The 20,000-nt window shown below is 45.2% G+C and overlaps 1 protein-coding gene across 3 annotated transcripts; it reads left to right on the top strand.

Annotated features, from left to right (window-relative positions):
* Positions 1–42: 42 nt before the first annotated feature.
* VARS2 (valyl-tRNA synthetase 2, mitochondrial) lies at positions 43–14,719 on the top strand. 3 transcript variants are annotated; one of them, XM_044673756.1, is made up of 31 exons: positions 43–434; positions 815–954; positions 2,527–2,761; positions 2,848–2,929; positions 3,050–3,150; positions 4,773–4,894; positions 5,063–5,129; positions 5,230–5,327; positions 5,480–5,561; positions 5,751–5,870; positions 6,083–6,194; positions 6,946–7,034; positions 7,486–7,576; positions 8,043–8,170; positions 8,270–8,373; positions 8,730–8,811; positions 9,124–9,200; positions 9,298–9,367; positions 9,479–9,584; positions 9,694–9,764; positions 9,921–10,046; positions 10,206–10,310; positions 10,664–10,732; positions 10,887–10,965; positions 11,049–11,176; positions 11,277–11,429; positions 12,444–12,650; positions 13,639–13,750; positions 13,876–14,051; positions 14,240–14,368; positions 14,458–14,719. In XM_044673756.1, the coding sequence occupies exons 3-31, from the start codon at positions 2,561–2,563 to the stop codon at positions 14,545–14,547; spliced, it is 3,177 nt and encodes a 1,058-aa protein (XP_044529691.1). In that variant the 5' UTR covers positions 43–434; positions 815–954; positions 2,527–2,560; the 3' UTR covers positions 14,548–14,719. The 3 variants fall into 3 exon arrangements, with proteins under 3 accessions (XP_044529691.1, XP_044529692.1, XP_044529694.1); XM_044673757.1 differs by having other exon boundaries at positions 43–286; XM_044673759.1 differs by lacking the exon at positions 815–954 and having other exon boundaries at positions 43–286.
* The last annotated feature ends 5,281 nt before the right edge of the window (positions 14,720–20,000 follow it).

Consider the following 20,000-nt stretch of genomic DNA (forward strand, 5'->3'; position numbering starts at 1 on the left):
CGTGTTCCTCCTCTTTGGGAAGTGGGCGAGGCTACGGGAAACGCATGCGCCTTTGCATCAGGAGGAGGTGCCGGCGGCCACGGGTTTGCGCACGCGTGTCCTCGCTCTTTCCTATCTGCCTGCTTTTCCCGGTCGTGTTCGAGGTTTACGACAACATCCGCCCTGGACCGGCGCGGGGGTGGGCTGGACTGCTGGGCGGCCCCGCCTGAGATCTCGTGGTACCTCCCTTGTCCTCTGGATTTCCGGGGGAGGCTGAGCTGGGGCCGTGCAGAACCGGCCAAGAAACGTGAGCGGAGGATTCAGGGATCCCTGGGCAGGCGAATGGGTTGGAGCCGAAGGGGTCGTGAGGGACGTTGGCGGATGCTTCCCGTACCCGGGGCCAAGTGTGGGGTGGTTGAGAGAGCGCAGCCAGGAGAGCCCGGGCTCTGATCCTGGTATGAGGGAATGCAGATCGTTTCATGACTAACTTTATCTTGTCCTTTCTACGATTGCAAAGCACGTTGCACTTGTGAATCGCAGGCCTCTCCAAAGCCTTGTGGACTGATTGTTTTCATTACCCCCTTGTCTTTCTAAGGGGAAATTGAGGTTTACAAAGATAAAGAGACTTGCCCAGGGTCATACATCCTAGTCAGTGTCTGCAGCAGTATTTGAACTTGGGGCTTTCCAACTCCAGACCCAGTGCTATATCCATTTAGCTCCTTTGAGTTCTCTGACAGTTTCTACTTTAAATGGAAATAATGAGGTCATAGATTTAGATTTAGAAGGAATTTTAGAAATCATGTAGTTAATCCATCCTTTTTACTTTATAATTGAGGTACTAAAGGGCAAAGCCAAGATTCAAACCCAGAGGAAATGTGATACAATGAGAGAAGAAATTCTGGATTTGGACTTGGAAGGCTTTTGAATTTCGGGTTTGAATTCCAATTTTGCTACTTACTTTGTATTTGGTCTTAGGTGAGTAACAACCTCTTTGGGACTCCAAAATCTTAGAATTCAAGCTAGAAGGGGTTCTGGGGTCCCTTTTAGATAGAGTATTTATGAAATATTACACAGACACAGAGGCAAAAATGAAGCAGCTTTTGTTCTTCAGCTTACAAGAGCTACAATTCTTGTACTAGAGCTACAATTCTACAATCAGCATATACAAAATAAATAAAAGGTAATCTATCCTCTGACTCCAAATCAATTCCCTATGGCCTCCCTGATAGCATGGGCTAGTTGGGAATCTTTGTAAAGTAGTTTGAAAAATCTATTAAGTGTTATGTAAGTATCAACTATATGGACTGGTTTGGTAAAAAGTTGGTTATAGACTCAGGAAGACCTGGGTTAAATCCAACCCTGTTCCTTCATCTAGAAAATCGGTGTTGTCAGTGATATCCAGGTTATCCTTATTCCCCTATTCTTATCCAAATTTCAATGAATGAAGGGAAAGTGAATTGGTAAAAGATGCCTTTCACCAATGAATTCAAGTGTAGTCCAAAAAAAAGTGTGTAGTGTTTACAAAGCGAATAAACATTTCAGTTCAACAAATTAAGAAAAGTCTTTGGGCACTTTGGAATTAGAAGAAGTACAAGTTAGATGAGGCAGGAATCCTGCCCTCAGGAGCATATATTCCCTATCTTTAATCTTCTCTGCCACCCTGTTGAAGGTAGCCAGAGTTGATATTTTTATCCCCAATTTGCACATAAAGAAACAGGCTTGGAAAGCCGTTCAATTAACAATCATTTATAAAGCACGTAAAAAAAGTACTTGCTCAGAGGCAGTTAAGTAGCACAGTGCATAAAGTCTAGAGTCAGGAGGACTTGGATTCAAATCTGGCCTCTGTCTTAGAATTGATAATAAGAAAGTAAGGGCTTTAAACAATTTTTTATTTAATTAATTAATTTAGAATATTTTTCCATGGTTACATGATTCATATTCTTTCCCACCTTCCTTCCTCCCCACTCCCGGACCCGACAAGCTCTGGGTTTTATGTGTATCATTGTTCAAAACCTATTTCTGTATTATTAATATTTGCAATAGAGTGATTATTTAAAGTCAAGGGTTTTTTTTTTGTTTGTTTTTTTTTTTAAACCTTTACCTTCCATCTTGGAGTCAATACTGTGTATTTGCTCCAAGGTAGAAGAGTGGTAAGGGCTAAGCAATGGGGGTTAAGTGACTTGCCCAGGGTTACACAGGTGGGAAGTGTTTGAGGCCAGATTTGAACCTAGGACCTCTCATCTCTAGGTCTGGCTCTCAATCCACTGAGCCACTCAGCTGCCCCTAGTAAAGGTTTTTAAAAAAAGAAGCATGGCACCAGTCAGTGGGAAAGCCAGGACCAGAACCTGAATCTTTAAATTCAAGGCTTTTTTTCATTGTGCCACACTTCTTTGAAAAAGTATGGGAGTCCTAGACCTGAGGAGAAAATTATCAGGAAGAACATAGCAAATAAAGCAGTTGGGATTAAAGAGATGAGTGATTTATCTCTGAGGAAATGGAGGAAGGGGATTCTCTAGGCTTCTAGTGAATATCTTTTCTCTCTTCCAGGAAGATACCCTGGCCCCCTGTCCATCCAGCCTCAATGCCCCACCTATCCTTGGCTCCTCTTCAGCTCAGGCTTTGGAGACTGAAGCCCTGCCAGAGTATCCCTAGGCCCCACCCTTTCTCCACTCAACCTTATCCTCATGGACCCTCTGTTCCCCAAAGGAATCGTGAACAAAAACAGAAGCGGCTTCGAGAAAAACAGGGGACTTTGGAGGGAGAGACAGCATGGAGGAGCAAGGTAACTGGGAAGGAAGGTCTAGAATAGGGTTGGGGATGCCTGGAGACTGATAAGTTTTTCCAAATCTCTTCTGGTTTATTTTTCAGCTACCAACAAAGCCTGGTAAAAGTTGGAGTGCTAAGGAGATAATATTGTATGAAATCCCTACAAAACCTGGTGAAAAAAAAGGTAACAGGGAGATATGAAAACCTTTTCTTATGCCTTCTTCCCCTGTCTTTTGTCTGCCCACATAAGACATTTAAACAAGTTGAAGGATAATGGAATTCTTTTTTCCATCTATTCTCTTAGATGTCACAGGGCCCTTGCTTCCTACATATAGCCCCCAATATGTTGAGGTTGCCTGGTACCCTTGGTGGGTTCGAGAGGGGTTCTTCAAACCAGAATATCAGGTCAGTAACTAGTGTCTGTACAGAGCGTCTCTATTGGGCCCTAGGTGAACAGGATCTTTGCCTTTGGTAGTGCTAAAGCCCAGGCTTGTAAGATAATAGACAGAGGCCATTAGTCCATCCCTTTTGTTTTATAAATGGGAGATCTGAGGCCTGTGGGGTAAAGGTCGCATAAGAAGGAAGTGGCAGACCTGGAATTTGGACCTGGGGGTCCTTTACCTTCTGGTCCAGTCTTTTTACTTTTCTGGGTTATTTCTGTAGTCAAGGGACACAACACTAGCACAGGTAGAATGTACATTATTACATGAGAAGTACTTTAGAGAACTAAGAAAAAAGTGCTACATGAGATGGGGGCTGGGAGAGGTCAGAGAACACGTCTTGGAGAAAGCAGCTTTTGAGTTTGGCTTTAAAGGGTAGGTAGCAAATCAACCAGTTAAGAGGGGAAAATCTTAGGAATAAGAAGCAGTGGAAGCCATATCCCAAAGAGAGAAGAACATGGAACCTATTTGGGGGTTTGGTGGGAGCACAGAAAATAGAATAAGACTGGAGAGGCATGTGGTGCTAAATTGTAGTAGAGGGAGGGCCTTTAATACCCAGTAAAGGAGTTTTAGAATTTCCCTTTAAGGCAAAAAGAACATGTTTGCAAAAGAGTAAGTAACATGACCAAATTTATGCCAGAGAGAGGTCATGGGACCTTCTTAGAACCAGAAGGACCCAGATGGTGACAGCTCTGCACCTGCCTTCCCGCACCAGCTAGGCTGGACGGTCAATGTCTAGAGAGACTCACCAGGACTTGTAGGTGACCAGCCGCTTTGGATGGCCTTGTGGGGGCCTGGATGGCCTTTCCATTCTGTTCAATAAAGACATGTTTTGTTGTTTTAAAAAAAAAAAAGAACTGGAAGGAACTTCAGGGTCCCTCTGGTCCTATTCCCTCATTCTGAAACTGAGGAGAGTGAGTCCCAAGGGGATTAACTAATTTGGTTAATTAATTGATCACACAGATAGGAAGCTTCAGAAGTAGAATTTGAACCTACATCTTAGGATAATAGATTTAGAATTGGAAGGGACCTTAGAGGCTAATTTAGTCCCCTCATTTTACAAATCAAGAACAGAGGCTCAGAAAGGTCTTGCCCTTGCAGTAATCTCTGTGGATGATAACAAGGGCCTGTATAAAGCTGGTGGCAGTGAGAATAGAAGGAAGATTTGAGAGATTTTGTGGGGGTGGAATGGACAGGATTTGCATGGACATGGTGATGAAGAAAAGGGAAGAGCTGGAGAATGCTCCAAGGTTTTATACTTAGGAGTCAGTGGATAATAATAATTTTGAGTCATAAATAAAGGAGTCATGGAGGAGCTGGTTTAGGACAAAGAAAATAAGCCCTGTTTTAGGCTGAGAAAAACATCTAAGCCTTGAGATCTGGACCTCTTGGCTAGCTGCTTTGAGGAATCTGAAAACTTGCATGCCTTAAGGAGCTGCTCTCTGCCTAGAATGTGGAAGCTCTTTTCCCTACAAGTACTTTAGCCCTGGAGACACCAGGGGGCTCTCTCATCTTTGATAAATACCCTGTTTCCACCTTTCTTGTATTCCCGTATTCTCTCTGACTTTCTTTTTCCTCCCCACCTAGTCCCAGCTGCCCCAGGCCACGGGGGAGATCTTCTCTATGTGTATCCCACCTCCCAATGTCACTGGCTCCCTGCACCTTGGCCATGCTCTCACTGTGGCCATACAGGATACTCTTGTGCGCTGGTGAGAGTGAGAGGGAAATATGTCTGGCTTCTGTGAGATGGGGTGGTGGGAAGATCATCTCTGGGATAACAGAGTAGGTAGGGGTGGGCCATGCGGGTATAGAGGAGTCATGGGATATTGAAATGAAGTTAAGCAGCTGTTTTGAGGTTCTGGGTCCTTCTATCACAGGCATCGGATGCGAGGGGACCAGGTACTGTGGATCCCAGGTTCAGATCATGCTGGCATTGCTACTCAGGTATTTCTCTGACCCATATAACCCTCCATCAAGTTATCGGAGGCTTTCCCCTTTGAAGCTACTTGATCTTCTGTTCATCTTTCCTTGTTCCCTAATCTAGGCTGTGGTGGAGAAGCAGCTGTGGAAGGAGCGGAGAATTAGGAGATATGAGCTAAGCCGAGAAGACTTTCTAAAGGAAGTGTGGAAGTGGAAGGAAGAGTGAGTATAGCTCCCTAATCTCCAGCCCCTTTTCCCTCTATATTCTGCTCCTATAGAGACCTAAGCATCTAGCCTCCCTGCCCTCATCCTCTACAGTTTTTCTCTCTGACATTTAAGCACAGGAAGTCACTGTACTTTTTTCCTGGGCACAGGAAAGGTGGTGAGATTTGTGAGCAGCTACGAGCCTTGGGGGCCTCTTTGGACTGGGATCGAGAATGTTTTACCATGGATGCTGTGAGTACAATTTGCTTTGGTCTCCAAAAGGGATGGTGGATTAGGTGATGAAAGAATGAAAACTTGGACTTTGAAGAGGCTAGCATGCTTAGGTCCCTGGGAGGGGTGACCAAATATAGTGGGGTTAGGGCATAAGAGAGAAGAAGGAAAACCAGGGACTATTGGGTGTGAACATGGACCTCCTTTCAGGGATCTTCAGTAGCAGTGACAGAGGCTTTTGTTCGTTTGTATGAGGCCGGGCTGTTATACCGGGACAAGCAGATTGTCAATTGGTCGTGCACTTTGAGGTCAGCCATCTCAGATATTGAGGTACGTGTGGGGTTGGCGCAGGGAGGTTAGGGGATGGGTTCAGTTTGTTTTACCTTATGCCAAGCTAGGGGGAAAGGGTAGTTGGACCTTTAGTCCTTTTATTTGGAATCAGAGGTAGGCTGGAGAGAGGATGTAAGAATGAATACAGACTTGGAGTCTTAGGAGGCCATGTAAACAGAGTAATGATTCCAGTCCTTTCCTGATGTGCCCAGGTAGAGGGTCGGCCCCTTCCTGGCCGAACAGAATTCTGTCCTCCAGGCTGTCCCCAGCCGGTCTCCTTTGGGCTCCTCATTTCTGTTGCCTTTCCAGTAGATGGGCATCCTGGTGAGTTCCATCTGTTCTGCTGTCTGAGCTGGTGTATCCTAGTCTTTCCTCATTTTGCTTGTCTATAAGTATCATGTCAGACCTAATGGAATCTCCCAGTTTCCAGCATGAGGAATAGGAAGGGAATGGTAACCTATTCTCCTTTCCTCAATTAGTATCTCCAAGTTATTAATCAACAAGCTTTTATCTGGCTACTAGTTCTTGCTGGCATTGGTCGCTGAGGAGATATAAAAATGCTGTTTCCCTACTCTCAAGATAGGGAGACAATATTGACACATATGAATCAGAATAATTCAGATCAAACTTTGTTTTGTACTGTAAGAATTTTTATGAATTAAGAAGAGTGATAGGTCAGTGTGAGCAAGAGCAGTCATGGTCAGCTCTTTGATGGAGGGACTCACACTGGATTCTGAGGGATTGGTTAGATTTGTGGTGAGGACAATGGAATACCTGTATAATGTCCTGCCTCATCCATTTCACCCACTGAGAATTTCATAGTTTATTTTGGTTTTAAAAATGATTCCCAATCCCAGCCCCTCCTACCTGCTTCATCCTCTCAAACTACTGGGGATTTCTGAGTACCTGGGCCTTTAGATGACTGGGAAACCCCATTTCCTGTGGGTACTGATCCCTGTTTTACACAATTACTTTTGAAGAGATTGTTGTTTTCAAGTGGACACCCATCCCTAATTCTTCCAGGTTCTTTTGGGAAATGTGGAATTGATTCAGGGCTGGTTGTGTGTTTCCCTAGACACAGAGATTGTAGTGGGGACCACACGGCCGGAGACTTTACCTGGAGATGTGGCTGTGGCTGTTCATCCTGCTGACCCCCGATACATAGTAATAAATGACTGCTTCTATCTATTTAACCTCCCTCAGCCTGTCCTTTTCCTTCCTTTTCCAGTATACTCCAACCCTCTCTAAGATTCCACTCACTTTCTTCTTGGTTCCCTTTCTTTGTCTCAAAACCTCCTTAAGATTCTTACTGGTCCTGCCCCACTTTTTAGAATTGTACAGAGACCTGGAAGGGGATTTAGAGATTTGATTTCTCTTCTTTTCAAATAATGCTGTCTAAGAAGTTATTTGACTGAGGTCCAGGGCAGGATCAGTATCACGATTCTGATCTTTTGATTTTGGCTCTTTTAACTCTGTTCCTTTTGGTTGCTCCCTTTCTCCTTTTTCTCTAATGCCCTTATTCTCTCTCACTTCCAACAAATGTGTCTACATCTGATCTATAGAAAGCACTTAATAAATGCTTATTGACTGACTGATACTTTCTTCCCCTCCTTAGCACCTCCATGGGCGCCAGCTCTGTCATCCCCTAAGTGGGAAACTTCTTCCCCTCATCACTGACCCTGCAGTCCAGCCTGACGTGGGCACAGGTTTGTGGTGCTAGAGGAAAGGAAGGAAGCTCAGGGAACATTAGAACACCAGAGAATGGAGAAAGCTCAAAGGAAACTGGAGAACAGAGAAAAAGCTCAAGGGAGACTAGAGAAAGGAAAGAGAAATGAGAAAAATAAGGAAATTCCCAGGGAAGTCTGGGAGGTTAACAAGGAATAAGAGTACCATACATTTCATGTATATAATTATAGTTTGCATAAACATTACAAGTAGATAACTATAGCCACCTTGTGAGACAGGCCAGGTAGATACCCATTTTTCAGATGAGGAAACAGGCCACATGGCTAGTAAGTAGCAGAGCCAGGATCTGAGTCTGTCTTCTGGCTCAAAGTTGTGCTTTCCCTACTCAGAGACAGGGAGAGGGAAGGGCAAATTCGTAGATCTACAGATAGGGGTTAGGGAGGGAAAATTGAGGGTCTGATTGTCTCCTCACTGCTGTTCCCCTAGGTGCAGTGAAAGTGACCCCTGCTCATAGCCTTGTTGATGCTGAGATTGGGGCACGACACAAGCTAAGTCCTATAAATGTCATTGGAGAGGATGGGACCATGGTTTCCCCTTGTGGGGACTGGCTGCAGGTAGTCCCACACCTCTGATCTCTCCCCTTGGTTTCTGGATTCTATTTTGTCCTTGTCTGCCCTCTCCCCTCAAATCCCACAGACTCCTCTGTTTCACAGGGTCTTCACCGATTTGTGGCCCGTGAAAAGATTGTGTCTGCCCTTAAGGAACAAGGGCATTTGCGTGGCATTCAGGACCATCCTATGGTACTCCCTATATGCAGGTAATTTCTTCCTCTGTGACCCATGGAATGGGAGTAGGTGCAACTAGGTGACTCTGGATAGAGAGTCAGGCCTGGAGATAGATCTTGGGTTCAAACCTAATCTTCCTAGCTATGTGACCCTGAGCAAGTTACTTATCCCCCATTGACTAGTCCTTATTGATCTGCCTTGGAACCAATATCAATTCTAAGACAAAAGGTAAGGGTTTATAAAAAATGGCAATGAGGTGGGAGTAGAGTGGAAAGAACCAAATTTTTACTAAAGTAGTAGGAGAGTAGGGTCATACAACTCTGAAGAGGATGGGGTATATAAGGAAAATTGGAGATGAAAGAGAACAGGGCCTTTCTTCCCTCTATAGCCGTTCTGGAGATGTGGTAGAATATCTCCTCAAGAACCAATGGTTTGTGCGATGCCAGAAAATGGGAGAACAAGCTGCCCAGGTGAGATCCAGATGGGGAGACTTACATAAGGAAAATGGGGCCTTCTTGGAAATGGAAATGAGGGGACTTGGGAGACCCCTTCCCTGGGGAGGCCCCTTGTTTATGGTAGTTGGGTGAGGAGTTTTCTGGTTTGAAGGAATGAAGATGGCAAGGCCTAGGAAAGACAGGCTTGTATAGTTATATCCTCTGTGACTGACTGTGACTGGAATACTAGCAAAGGAGCCCTAAGCCTTGGAATTATCTAATCTGAGATTCATTTACTCAGTGGGACTCAAGCTGGGAACATTGCCTGAAGTTCCCCTTTTTTTATAGGCTGTGGAATCGGGGGCCCTGAGTCTCAACCCTCCCTTCCATCAGAAGAATTGGCAACACTGGTTTTCTAACATCAGGCAAGTAGGAGTCCTGGTGAGATTGGGGAGGAAAGAGAGAGAGATCTCATCATATCATGAAATAAACTTTTTGGTGGTGGTGGGGTCTTATCTGCAGTGATTGGTGTGTTTCCCGGCAGCTGTGGTGGGGACATCAGATCCCAGCCTATCAGATTGTTGGAGAGGAGGTAAAGGAAGTGGGATGGTTCGGTTTCCTTAAGGCAGTGGAGAAGGTAGGAAATTGGGAGGTTGCTGTTCTAGATGTCCGATTAAGTCCACCCCAGGCTGCTCTTTTCTAGGGAGACAGTGAGGAATGTTGGGTAGTGGGCCGCTCAGAGGAGGAGGCCAGAAAGATAGCCTCGAAACTCAGAGGGAGACCAGAGAAGGAGCTAACTTTGGAGAGGGGTGAGTCATCAGGCTGGCCTGGAGGCTGATTCCTGGGTTAGAGTGATCTGGGAGCTGGGGGACAGTCCCCAGAAGACCCCAATGATACCTGTTCTCACTTCACCCTCAGATCCTGATGTCTTAGACACCTGGTTCTCCTCTGCACTTTTTCCCTTCGCTGCTTTGGGCTGGCCCCAGAAGGTGAGGTGGGTCAAAGAGAGGCAAAGCTGAGGGCTATGGAAGTGTGCTTCTGAGGCAGAGGTTGCATGAGGGATAGGGGAGTAGAGATGAGGGGCTTGGAGGAGGGAGATGGGGCTGGTAGTATGTACCTTTGGCTTTATCTCTTTTGCCTTTCAGACCCCGGACCTGGCTCAGTTCTACCCCTTGTCCCTGCTGGAGACAGGTAGTGACCTCCTGCTGTTCTGGGTGGGCCGCATGGTCATGCTGGGGACCCAGCTCACTGGACAGCTTCCGTTTCCCCAGGTAACTTCTTCTCCCATTTCCTGGCGGCCTAACCACAGCCTCCCAGCTGAAGAGAGACTGTGTATCTGTAGTTCTCCCATGGGACTGAGACATGCACTTCCCAGACTTTCATCCCTGTGCCAATTACCACCTCCTTCCTCCTTCTCTTCTCCTGCCTAGGTGCTGCTTCACCCCATGGTTCGGGATGGGCAGGGCCGCAAGATGAGCAAGTCTCTGGGGAACGTGCTCGATCCCAGGGATGTTATCAAAGGGGCTGAGCCACAGGTCAGGAGGCAGAACCAAGGGTGGAGAAATAAGTTGCAGGGGCAGAGATGGGTTTTGAATAAGAGTGGATGGATGGGGACAGTGAGGCCTGGAGATGGATGGTCCTGGGTTCAAGTTTGGCCTCAGCCATTTCCTAGCTATTTGTCCCTGGGCAAGTCACTTGATCCCCATTGCCTATCCCTTACTGCTCTTCTGCCTTGGAACCAATAGTTAGTATCAATTCTAAGATGGAAGGTAAAGATTTTTTTTTTTAAAGTGAATGGATTTGTAAAGGGGAATTAGGGCTAGAAGAAAGATTCTTAGAGCAGTAGGTGGATCCTTAGATAAAGGCCATGTATATATTATCCCCATAGGTGCTACAGGAGAAACTGAAAGATGGAAATCTGGATCTCAGGGAGCTACAGATTGCTGCTGCTGCACAGGTAGAGATTCAGGTGTTTGCTGCTTGCCTTTCCAAGCTGTATAGCCTCCAGCAGCCACTGTTCTTAAAAACAGGAATCTGCTGAAGCCTCTCCTGCTTTGACAGACAGTCCCTTAGTCCACTTTTCTCTTTCTTTTTTTTTTTCCCCCTTCCAGAGGAAGGATTTTCCTCAAGGAATCCCTGAATGTGGTACAGACGCCCTGAGATTCACACTCTGTTCTCATGGAATCCAGGGTAAGACCAGGGTGTGCAGGTTGGGAATGGACTCTGAAGAGAAGAGAATGGAGATCGCCAAAGCCAACCCTCTCTCCATACAGGGGACAGTATAAACCTGTCTGTCTCTGAGGTCCTGAGCTCCCGCCATTTCTGCAATAAGATCTGGAATGCCATGCGGTTCATCCTTAATGCCTTAGGAGACAGATTTGTACCCCACTCCGTGGAAGAAGTGGGTACAGGTTCTGTCAGAGAATAAGGGTTCAAGGGTCCAATGGTGCTGGGATGGGTGGTTTCATTGTCTTAGGTTGTTGAGCATTCTTTTGTCTCAGCTCTCTCCCTCCTCTGTCATGGATGCCTGGATCCTGAACTGCCTGGCCCTCACCATCCGGGAATGTGAGCGAGGCTTCCTGGCACAAGAGCTCCCTCTCATCACCCATGCTCTGCACCACTTTTGGCTCCATAAACTCTGCGATGTCTACTTGGTGAGCCCAAGGGCAAGGGTGGCATTGTCCTCCTACATGCTTGTAACACTCTTAAGTTCATCTTGGATTTCATGGGACACTGTACATTGGTGAGAGAGAAAGGACCAAGGACCAATGAGTGTTGGTTTCCTTTTCCCTTTGGATTGGTTCTTGGGAACCTACATAGGGGATTTCTCCCCCAGCCTTCTACCCCAGGGCCTGGGAGGGAGAAAAGAGGAACAGTCAGTCTAACAGATGGATTTCTGAAACATTGAGGCAAGGGAGCAGGAGGAAGATATGAACCTGTCCTTCTTTATTAGTACTCTTCCTGGGGATAGTGACAGAATTGGGAAATAAATTGACTGTGCTCTGTGTCCCTTCTTTCCTTTTTTTACTTCTGATCAGTGTGGGCCACTAGAATGACTAAGATGGGCTGCACAGACTACCTAATACCAACTGATTGTGCAAAACAGCATGGCATGAGAGGCAGTCGTGCAGTTAGTGCCATAGAATATCCTTGATGCATTTTCATGGCCTGTGTGACCTTGATAAAGTGCCTTTTTCTGGGGTTTAGCTACATTAGATGATCTCTAAGGCAGGTCCCTTCCAGCTCTAAACTCAGAACCTGTACTTCTATTATTATCCAATTTGTATTGAGCAATCAGCTAGATTTTGAGAACTTAGGTTTGGGGTGAGTTATTGTAAACATGATATTTGTGAGTTATTCTTGGCTAGAGGTGAGGGGGTGGGGTATAATACTATGATCCATATCAAAGGACTCAATAGAAGATAAAGTCATACTGAGGCTCTTCCTCTTCTAGGATCCCAGGGAATGGCCCTAGAATTGTTTGGAGACTGATTTCACTCATTGAGGAGGGAGAGGAAGGGAACTGGGGCTATTGTTTCAGGTCCCTTTTTCGTTTTTCAGGCTATGGAATCGGAGTAGGGAATAGTGAGGAATTATGGGAGAATCTAGCCAGAGGAGAAAAGTGACTCTGGGGATCTCTCTACTTGACAATGGCCTATAATTTCCAGGAGTCAGTGAAGCCTGTGTTGTTGAGATCACCTCAAGCCCCAGGACCACTGCAGATCCTGTACTCCTGTGCAGATATTGGGCTTCGCCTCCTTGCTCCAGTCATGCCCTTCCTGGCTGAAGAACTTTGGCAACGGCTGCCCCACCAGCCCGATCACACCCCAGCTCCAAGCATCTGTGTTGCCCCCTACCCCAGGCCCCAAAATCTGGTGAGCCAAATCAACTTCAATGTAGTATAGCCAAGGGTTCTGAGTTCTGAGCCCTACTCTCCTACTGACTTGTCCATAAAATGATGAGGATGGACAAAATAATGTCTTTTAATTTTTTTTGTAAGCCCTTACCTTTAGTCTTAGGATTAATACTAAATCTTGGTTCCAAGGCAGAAGAGCAGTAGGGGCTAGGCTATTGGGGTCTTAATCTGCTGAGCCACCTAGCTGTTCCCTAAATAAATTTTTTTTTCTCTTTAATAATTTCTAACATTCTGTAAATCAGCCTCCTTGGCCTTGGTTTCCTTATCAGTCAGATGGCAGGAATAAGATTGGATGCAAGGAAGGTGGTTCTTTTTAGAAAGAGCCACAGTGTTCTCTTGATTCTTTGTACTGGGGAATGCCTGGCTGGGGTAGTGGGAGTTTTTGGAGGATCTTCTAGGATTGTTGATAGCATCTTTTCAAGGCTATTGTGGGGTAATAACCTGCTTTTCTGTTTTGAGGATGTTTTATTATCAAACAATCTTGTGGCTTGTTTTTGTGTTGCTTTCCAGAGTTGAATCTTTTAGACACTCATTTGCTGCAGTAGGGTCACCTCCTATTCTCGGTCACTAGACAACACCTATAGTGGGCTCCAGGGATGGCCACACATGGTTGAGTCAGTCTCAGATTGTCTGACAAGGATACCCAAGTGTGGTTGGTCAGAGAACAAGGTTCTCTGTAATGCCTACCCCAGAAGTTAGGGAAACATCTGAGTTTTCCTCATTCATCAGTTACAGATCCATCAATATTTCATTTAATTTCTTGACCTCCATGTCAGTCTTTTCTGCTTAATAGGGTATGCGTTCTAGGTCAGAGCTGTGACCAGATGAGAGAGATGATAGGGTGACTCTTAAATAGGCAGCAGGGGATAGAGACACGAGGTCTTCCTAGAGTGGGCTTTCCCCAGAGCCCATAGACAAGTGATCCGTGGTTGGTCTGACTCCCACAGGAGCACTGGTGCCAGCCAGACCTGGAACAGCAATTTTCTCAGGTTCAAGAAGCTGTGAAAACACTAAGGGGGCTCCGAGCCCTGTACCAGCTCAGCAAGGCCCGGCCCCGAGGTGAGAGGCATCCCTGGTGTTGGTGTGTGAGAGATGAGAACTAGAGATCCAAGCGGCTACATAGGGAGAGGCCGGCTGTCTAATGTTACTGCTCTCGGGTCCCCTCTCTCTCTCGTCTTGCCCAGTGTTGTTGCAGTGTTCAGAGCCCAGAGAGCAGTACATTTATGAAGATTTCCTGGAGCCACTGGCCACCCTGGCCTATTGTGGGGCCGTGAGCTTCCTACCCTACGATGAAGCATCTCCCCAAGGCTGGGCCCAGGCCTTGCTCAGCAATACCACCCGGGTCTACATGGAGCTGGAGGTGAGGAATGGACAGAGAAGAAAGCTCTGAGAGCAGGGGCAGTAGAACAAGTGAGGAATTGGATGGAAATACGGGGGGATGGTTGGAATAAGCAGAGAGAAAAGAAGAATGGAAGATATGGATGGGAAAAGGAGAATACACTGGTAGAGAGTGGGTGGGGCTGAGACATCTAACTGTCCTCTCTTCAGGGCCTGGTGGATCCCCACATCCAGCTCCCTGTCCTGCTTACCAGAAGACAGAAGCTCCAGAGACAACTTGATAGCCTGACTGCCCGGGCCCCAAGTGAGGGAAGTGAGATGCTGAAGAGGGAGCATAAGGTGTGTGCTGGGAAGAGTGAGGCCAGGCCCTTGGGGGAAGGTGGTCCTGGAGGCCAGTTATCCAGAGGATCATCTTTTGTTTCCTTAAGGTCTCCTCCCTCCTCTTGGAGCTCTCAAAGTTGGACCAGGCAACCTCAAACCTTCAGCAGCTGATGGACACAACAACTCCAAAGCCCTGAATTGCATCTGCATAACCCTTCTCTATCTGAACTATCTCTGGCTATTCCTGGGTCAGGGTGACCCTGGGTAGTCCTTTGAGACATTCAGAATTGTCATGACCTCTCTCAGCACCCTGTCTTTTTTGCAGGTTCAGGAGTAAGATAATTAAAAAAAAAATTTTTTTTAAGCCAAGGCATCTGTGTGGTGCCTTTTTTGTTCTTTCCTAGTGGTGTCTTCTTTACTCCTTCATTCCTTCAAAAAGAATTCTCTAATCTTGGGGCTGCTTTTGATCCTGGGGTTGGGAATGAGGATTGGAGTCTGCTTGTTGTGGGAGAAACATACCCAAGTTTGTGACAGGGTCTTCCCCAAAAGAATGGGAGTCTCAAAACTCCATTCAGTCTAGAAGAAAAGAGTTTTATTTGAAGATGTGGTTTTAAAGGTAGGATAATAACCTAATAGCTGATGGAATAGCCTAGAGGCTAATAGAGTAACCTAATGTGTGATGGAGTAGCAGTACTCCCCCCCCCCAATAGCCCAAGGGGTGATATCTCAGGTGTAGACCACAGTTGGCATATTTATTAGGGTCTATGGCAGTGCTGATGAATCTTTTAGATATTGTGTGCCCAAACTGCATCTTCAGGCTATCTTTGAGCCCCTTGCATTACCCCAGACAACGGAGCCAGGAAGTGCTCACATTGGGTGGCTGGATAGAGGAGCAGGGCATGCAAAAAATGTCCTCAGGCTCAGTGGAGAGAGGGAATGAGCAGGGGCATGCCTTCTCCAACAGGGGTCTGGGGGCTAGTCTTCTCCCATTCTAGGTTAATCTCCACCTTTCTGGAAAACCCTTGAAAATAGGCATGGCCAAATTCAGGTGGAGGTATGGTTTTGGGGTTTAACAAGTCATAGGTGAACTTGGGGACACCAGAAAGGGAATATGAAGCATGTGCAGGTTTGGGGGATCCTTCTAGGTGCCAGAGCCCTTAGTGCTAGTGTCCCATGTTTCCCCATTGTCCATGAACCTTCATTTGTCAGTGTGGGAGATGTCTCACTACTCTTCTGGAATGGAAACATGGAAGGAGGTAGAATATAGCACAGAAGACAACCAGTACAGGTAGTTAATAGCATCTAACAGTTCAGATTTAAGGTAAAGAAAGAACAATATGAGTAATTAATGCAAAGCAGCACAAAGTGGGGCCTAACAGTTCACAGAGAAGAGTACAGAACCATTACGAGTGGTTAGTAATACAGATACTGCAATTCATGCTTGACTAATGCTGGAACTAGACTTTGCAGTTTGTGCTAACTGGTGAGATCTATCAGATTTCAGAGTATGGGGGTCCTTCTATTACTGCCCCTCACTGGTAGGGTGCTGAGAGGTAGTGGCCCAGACTCCATCTCCTCTAATGAGCCCAGAGACCTTGTGAAGTGGAGCACTTCCTGCAACTGTGATCCAGACACCCAGGAGCCAGGGTGCCCTCTGAGTGAGAGTCACCCCGAACAGAGGTTGCATACAGAATTTATAGAAGCACAGATTGAAGGGAGCCTTCCCTGGATGTGCACGCCAAAGGAAGGGAAAACAATTCACGTGTCACAGATAGGATTTGTGCACAAGCAAGCAGTATCTCACAGAAGCAGATGTTCAACCATTAGCATCACTGCAGGATGGGGTACACTTCCTTACTATTGTGGAGTTGTTTTCTATTCACATATTGTGGAGTAATTTCCTTCTCCCACAAATTTGACTATGAGATATATTAAGTTCAATCCTTTAAGGCTTCCTGGAGGCTTATAGGTGTCCTGGTTTCCCCAGGACTATAGGTCTTTGTCTGCTTTGCTTGATCCTGTGCTGCCTTCTCCAGGCCTTTTCACCAGGTTGCCACCTAGGGGCAGATTTGGTGCCATTTGGCTCTTCCTTCAAACCGATTCTTAGGAAAAGAGCAGAGACTTCCAGGTCTGGAGATTACCATGAGGATGGGTTTAGGGAACACTTGGCTGGGGGGTGCAGAGCAGGGCCCTGGAGGGTCAGCCGTCTCCTCTCTCCCTGACCCCACCACGTTGGTGGGCTGGTACTTGGAATATGCCACAAAAATGACCTTCTCTGCCCCAATTTAGTATTTTTCCTGCTTCTAAGTAGTCCCCCAAAGACCGCCAGCAAGCATTTATCAGGTTCTCATTCTGTGCCAGACCCTGGGTTAAATGCGGAAAGATACAAAGAAAGGCAGAGCCATAGTTCCTGCCCTCAGGGAAATCACATTCTAAGAAAGGAGGTAGGCATGCAAATAATTATGTGCATGCCAGCCTACGGTGTAGGCAGAAAGTAAAGTTTGGGGGAAGAGGGAGACCTGTGGCCTCTAGAGAAAAGGTGGGATTTGAACTGAATTTTGAAAACAATGCAAGGACAAAACCAGGAGAGATTTTTAAAATTATCAGGACCTACTGTACACAGTGGCATGCTAACCAAACTCAAACCGATAGAGGAATAACTTCGAAAATACAAACTATAGAATATAAACTACCCACACTAATAAAATGTATAAGGACTAGATTTACATAAAAGGAATATGCTAAAGTGCTTTTTTAATTTTTGAGAATAAGCACTAATTGTTTTTTTGAAAGTTTGATAGGATTCTCCTGTGACTTTTTTCACCTTTGTTCCTTTACAACTAAAAAGGCAACTTGAAAAGACAATTTCTTTTTCTGAAAAATTATATTGGTTAAAAAAATGAAGATATAGATCAGTGGAACAGACTAGAGAGAGAATCAGAAACAGTGGAACTCAATAATAACCCAGTGTTCAGCAACCCAGAAAACACATTACTTAGCAAAGAGCTCCCTGTTTGAAAAAGACTTTGGGGAAAGCTAGAAACCAGACTGGCAGAAATTGGACTTAAACTTTATACTATATTCCACAATATATTCTAAATATATGACCTTAATATTAAAGGTAATTCTGTAAAACAAGAAAAACAGACAATGGACGTCTCACTGATGTAGGTAGGAGATACTTTTTTAAACAAAGAATAGAGGCAATTACAAAAGGCAACTTTTACTAATTTACTAAGTTATAATTTAGTAACAACTGGTAACATGAAACCAAAAAACTTTTGCATAAACAAATGAATGTACCTAGGACAAGGAAAGCAGTTTAATGGGAGGAAAAGGTATTGTGTCAGATTGTATTGGGGAGGAAATAATGACTTCTTTTTTGGATAGATTGAGTTGGAAAGGTCTATAGGATATTCAACTTAAGATGTCTAAAAGGCAGTTGATAATGTTTGCTTGGAATTTAGGATGAAATTGGGGTTGGGCATATAGGTCTGGGCATCATTGGCATAGAGATGATTGTGAGCTGAAGAAATTCTCGAGGGAATGAAAGAGGACCTAGCCCTGTGTGATGTTTACCGTTAGTGGCTATGATCTGGAAGGAGACCAAAAGAACAGTCAAAGGAGAGAACCAGTAGAGAGTGTCACAAAAAACTGAGAAGGAAGAGGCTAATCAGTGTCAAAGATTTTAGAGACTGAAGAATATCAGGACTGAGAAAAAGTCATTAGATTAGGCAATTAAAACAACTTTGGAGAAAGCATTTTCTACTGAATTGTAAGATTGGAAACCAGACTTCCAAGGGGTCTAGAAGATAGTGGAAAGCAGCTAACAGCTTTCTCAAGTTGGTTTGTGGAGAAGAGATTTTAGGACACGATATCCTTTAGCAAGGATAGGGGGATGGGTCAAGTTGAGGTTTTGTGTGGATGGAAGAGATGGGTATGTTGAAAATAGCATTGAAACAATAGTAGGAACATTTTTTTGGAAAAAAAAAAGGGGGAAAACAGGTATGTAGAGGGGTTTGTTTTGGCAAGGAGAAGGGCCAGTTTTTTCATATGAAACGGATGAAGGGGAAGATTGAAGAAGATGTTTAAGTGTTATAAAGTGAGAAGAGGGAACTTTAGGTTAATGGACTCAAAAAAAATTTTTTTTAATCAGGTACTTACCTGTAGAAGGAGTAGCATGGGGAAGCTTAAGGAGAAATCGTTTGGAATAGTCACTGGTGAATGGAATAGTGAATTGATTAGAAACAGGGTTAGGGGTCATAAAGCATAGGGAAAGATGGAATGATAAAAGATTATGATGATGGGGGCAGCTGGGTAGCTCAGTGGATTGAGAACCAGGCCTAGAGACGGGAGGTCCTAGGTTCAAATCTGGCCTCAGACATTTCCTAGCTGTGTGACCCTGGGCAAGTCACTTGACCCTCATTGCCTACTCTTACCACTCTTCTGCCTTGGAGCCAATACATAGTATTGACTCCAAGACGGAAGGTAAGGGTTTAAAAAAAAAAGATTATGATGAGATAAAAGACTTAAACTTCATAAACTTTGAACACTTGTGAATGAAGACAAAATCATGGACATGACCATCTTTGGAGTGAATTGAATAGCTAGTAGAAATGGGAAGTTAGCATATGTGAAGGAGCAGTACTCTAAAACGCTTAAGTCTCCTAGTACAAGAGCAGATTTGGGGGGGCCTGCAAAGGGGGAGATAGAAAGCCGGTGAGCTAGGCACTAGATATGGTGAAGATGATTAGAGAATGACCCCGTGGGATTGATAAATAAATGTCACTAGGATCTATATTGGATGATAAATTTGAATAGAATGAACTCAGAAAGGAGACATTGATTTGAGCCATGGTGATGGGGTATAAAGAGTATTTTGCCCTCTCAATCACAGTGAGTGATTTAGGGATGGGGGAGCACAAGTAGAAAGAGTGGCCAGGGGCACAGTGTCATCTGGAGGAAGCCAGGACTCAATAACAAGATGGAAGCAGTGAGAAAGGTAAAAAGACATTTATGGAACAGACATTTCAGAGAGCATAGCTGAAGAGGTGGGTAGATCTAGAATTGGCCATTGCAGGTGTAGGGTTGAGGATGGATGGCTGGAGATGGGAAATGAGGTTTGGACACAGGTCTGAAGGGATCTGGAATCACTGGGAAGGGAAGAGTATGATGTGGGACGATGCTAATCACTGCAGTGTGAATCCAGGCAGAGGACTGGCAGCTGGAGAGAGGTCATTTGAAGGAGACAATGACAACAGCTCAGAGTGATGACTGAGTGCTTATACCAAACTGGATTGGAATTTTTTTTTTTTCCAAATCTAGCATTAGAAAGACCAGATGCTCCAGCCCCAGAGAAAGGCTGAGATCAGTGGCCCACATGGCTGCTCTTACATGGACACTGTGAATGTAGTACAAGGATCACAGACTGTGGAGGATGTTGGTCCCCAGGGGGAGATTTGGGAAATGGAAGAATTGGAGAAGAGTGGGTGATGGCTAACAGCTGCCTGAACCAAAACCCATAGACACAAATGCAAAGATATGCATACCTAAAGACTCACAGAAATCCAGAGCATGTTTTTTACATTGAGATAACTTACTGTTGTTGTTGGGATACTGAGATAGACTTGGGAATTGTAAAGACCTCATT

This window comes from Gracilinanus agilis, chromosome 4, assembly GCF_016433145.1.
Source record: "Gracilinanus agilis isolate LMUSP501 chromosome 4, AgileGrace, whole genome shotgun sequence".
Classification (NCBI taxonomy): domain Eukaryota; kingdom Metazoa; phylum Chordata; class Mammalia; order Didelphimorphia; family Didelphidae; genus Gracilinanus; species Gracilinanus agilis.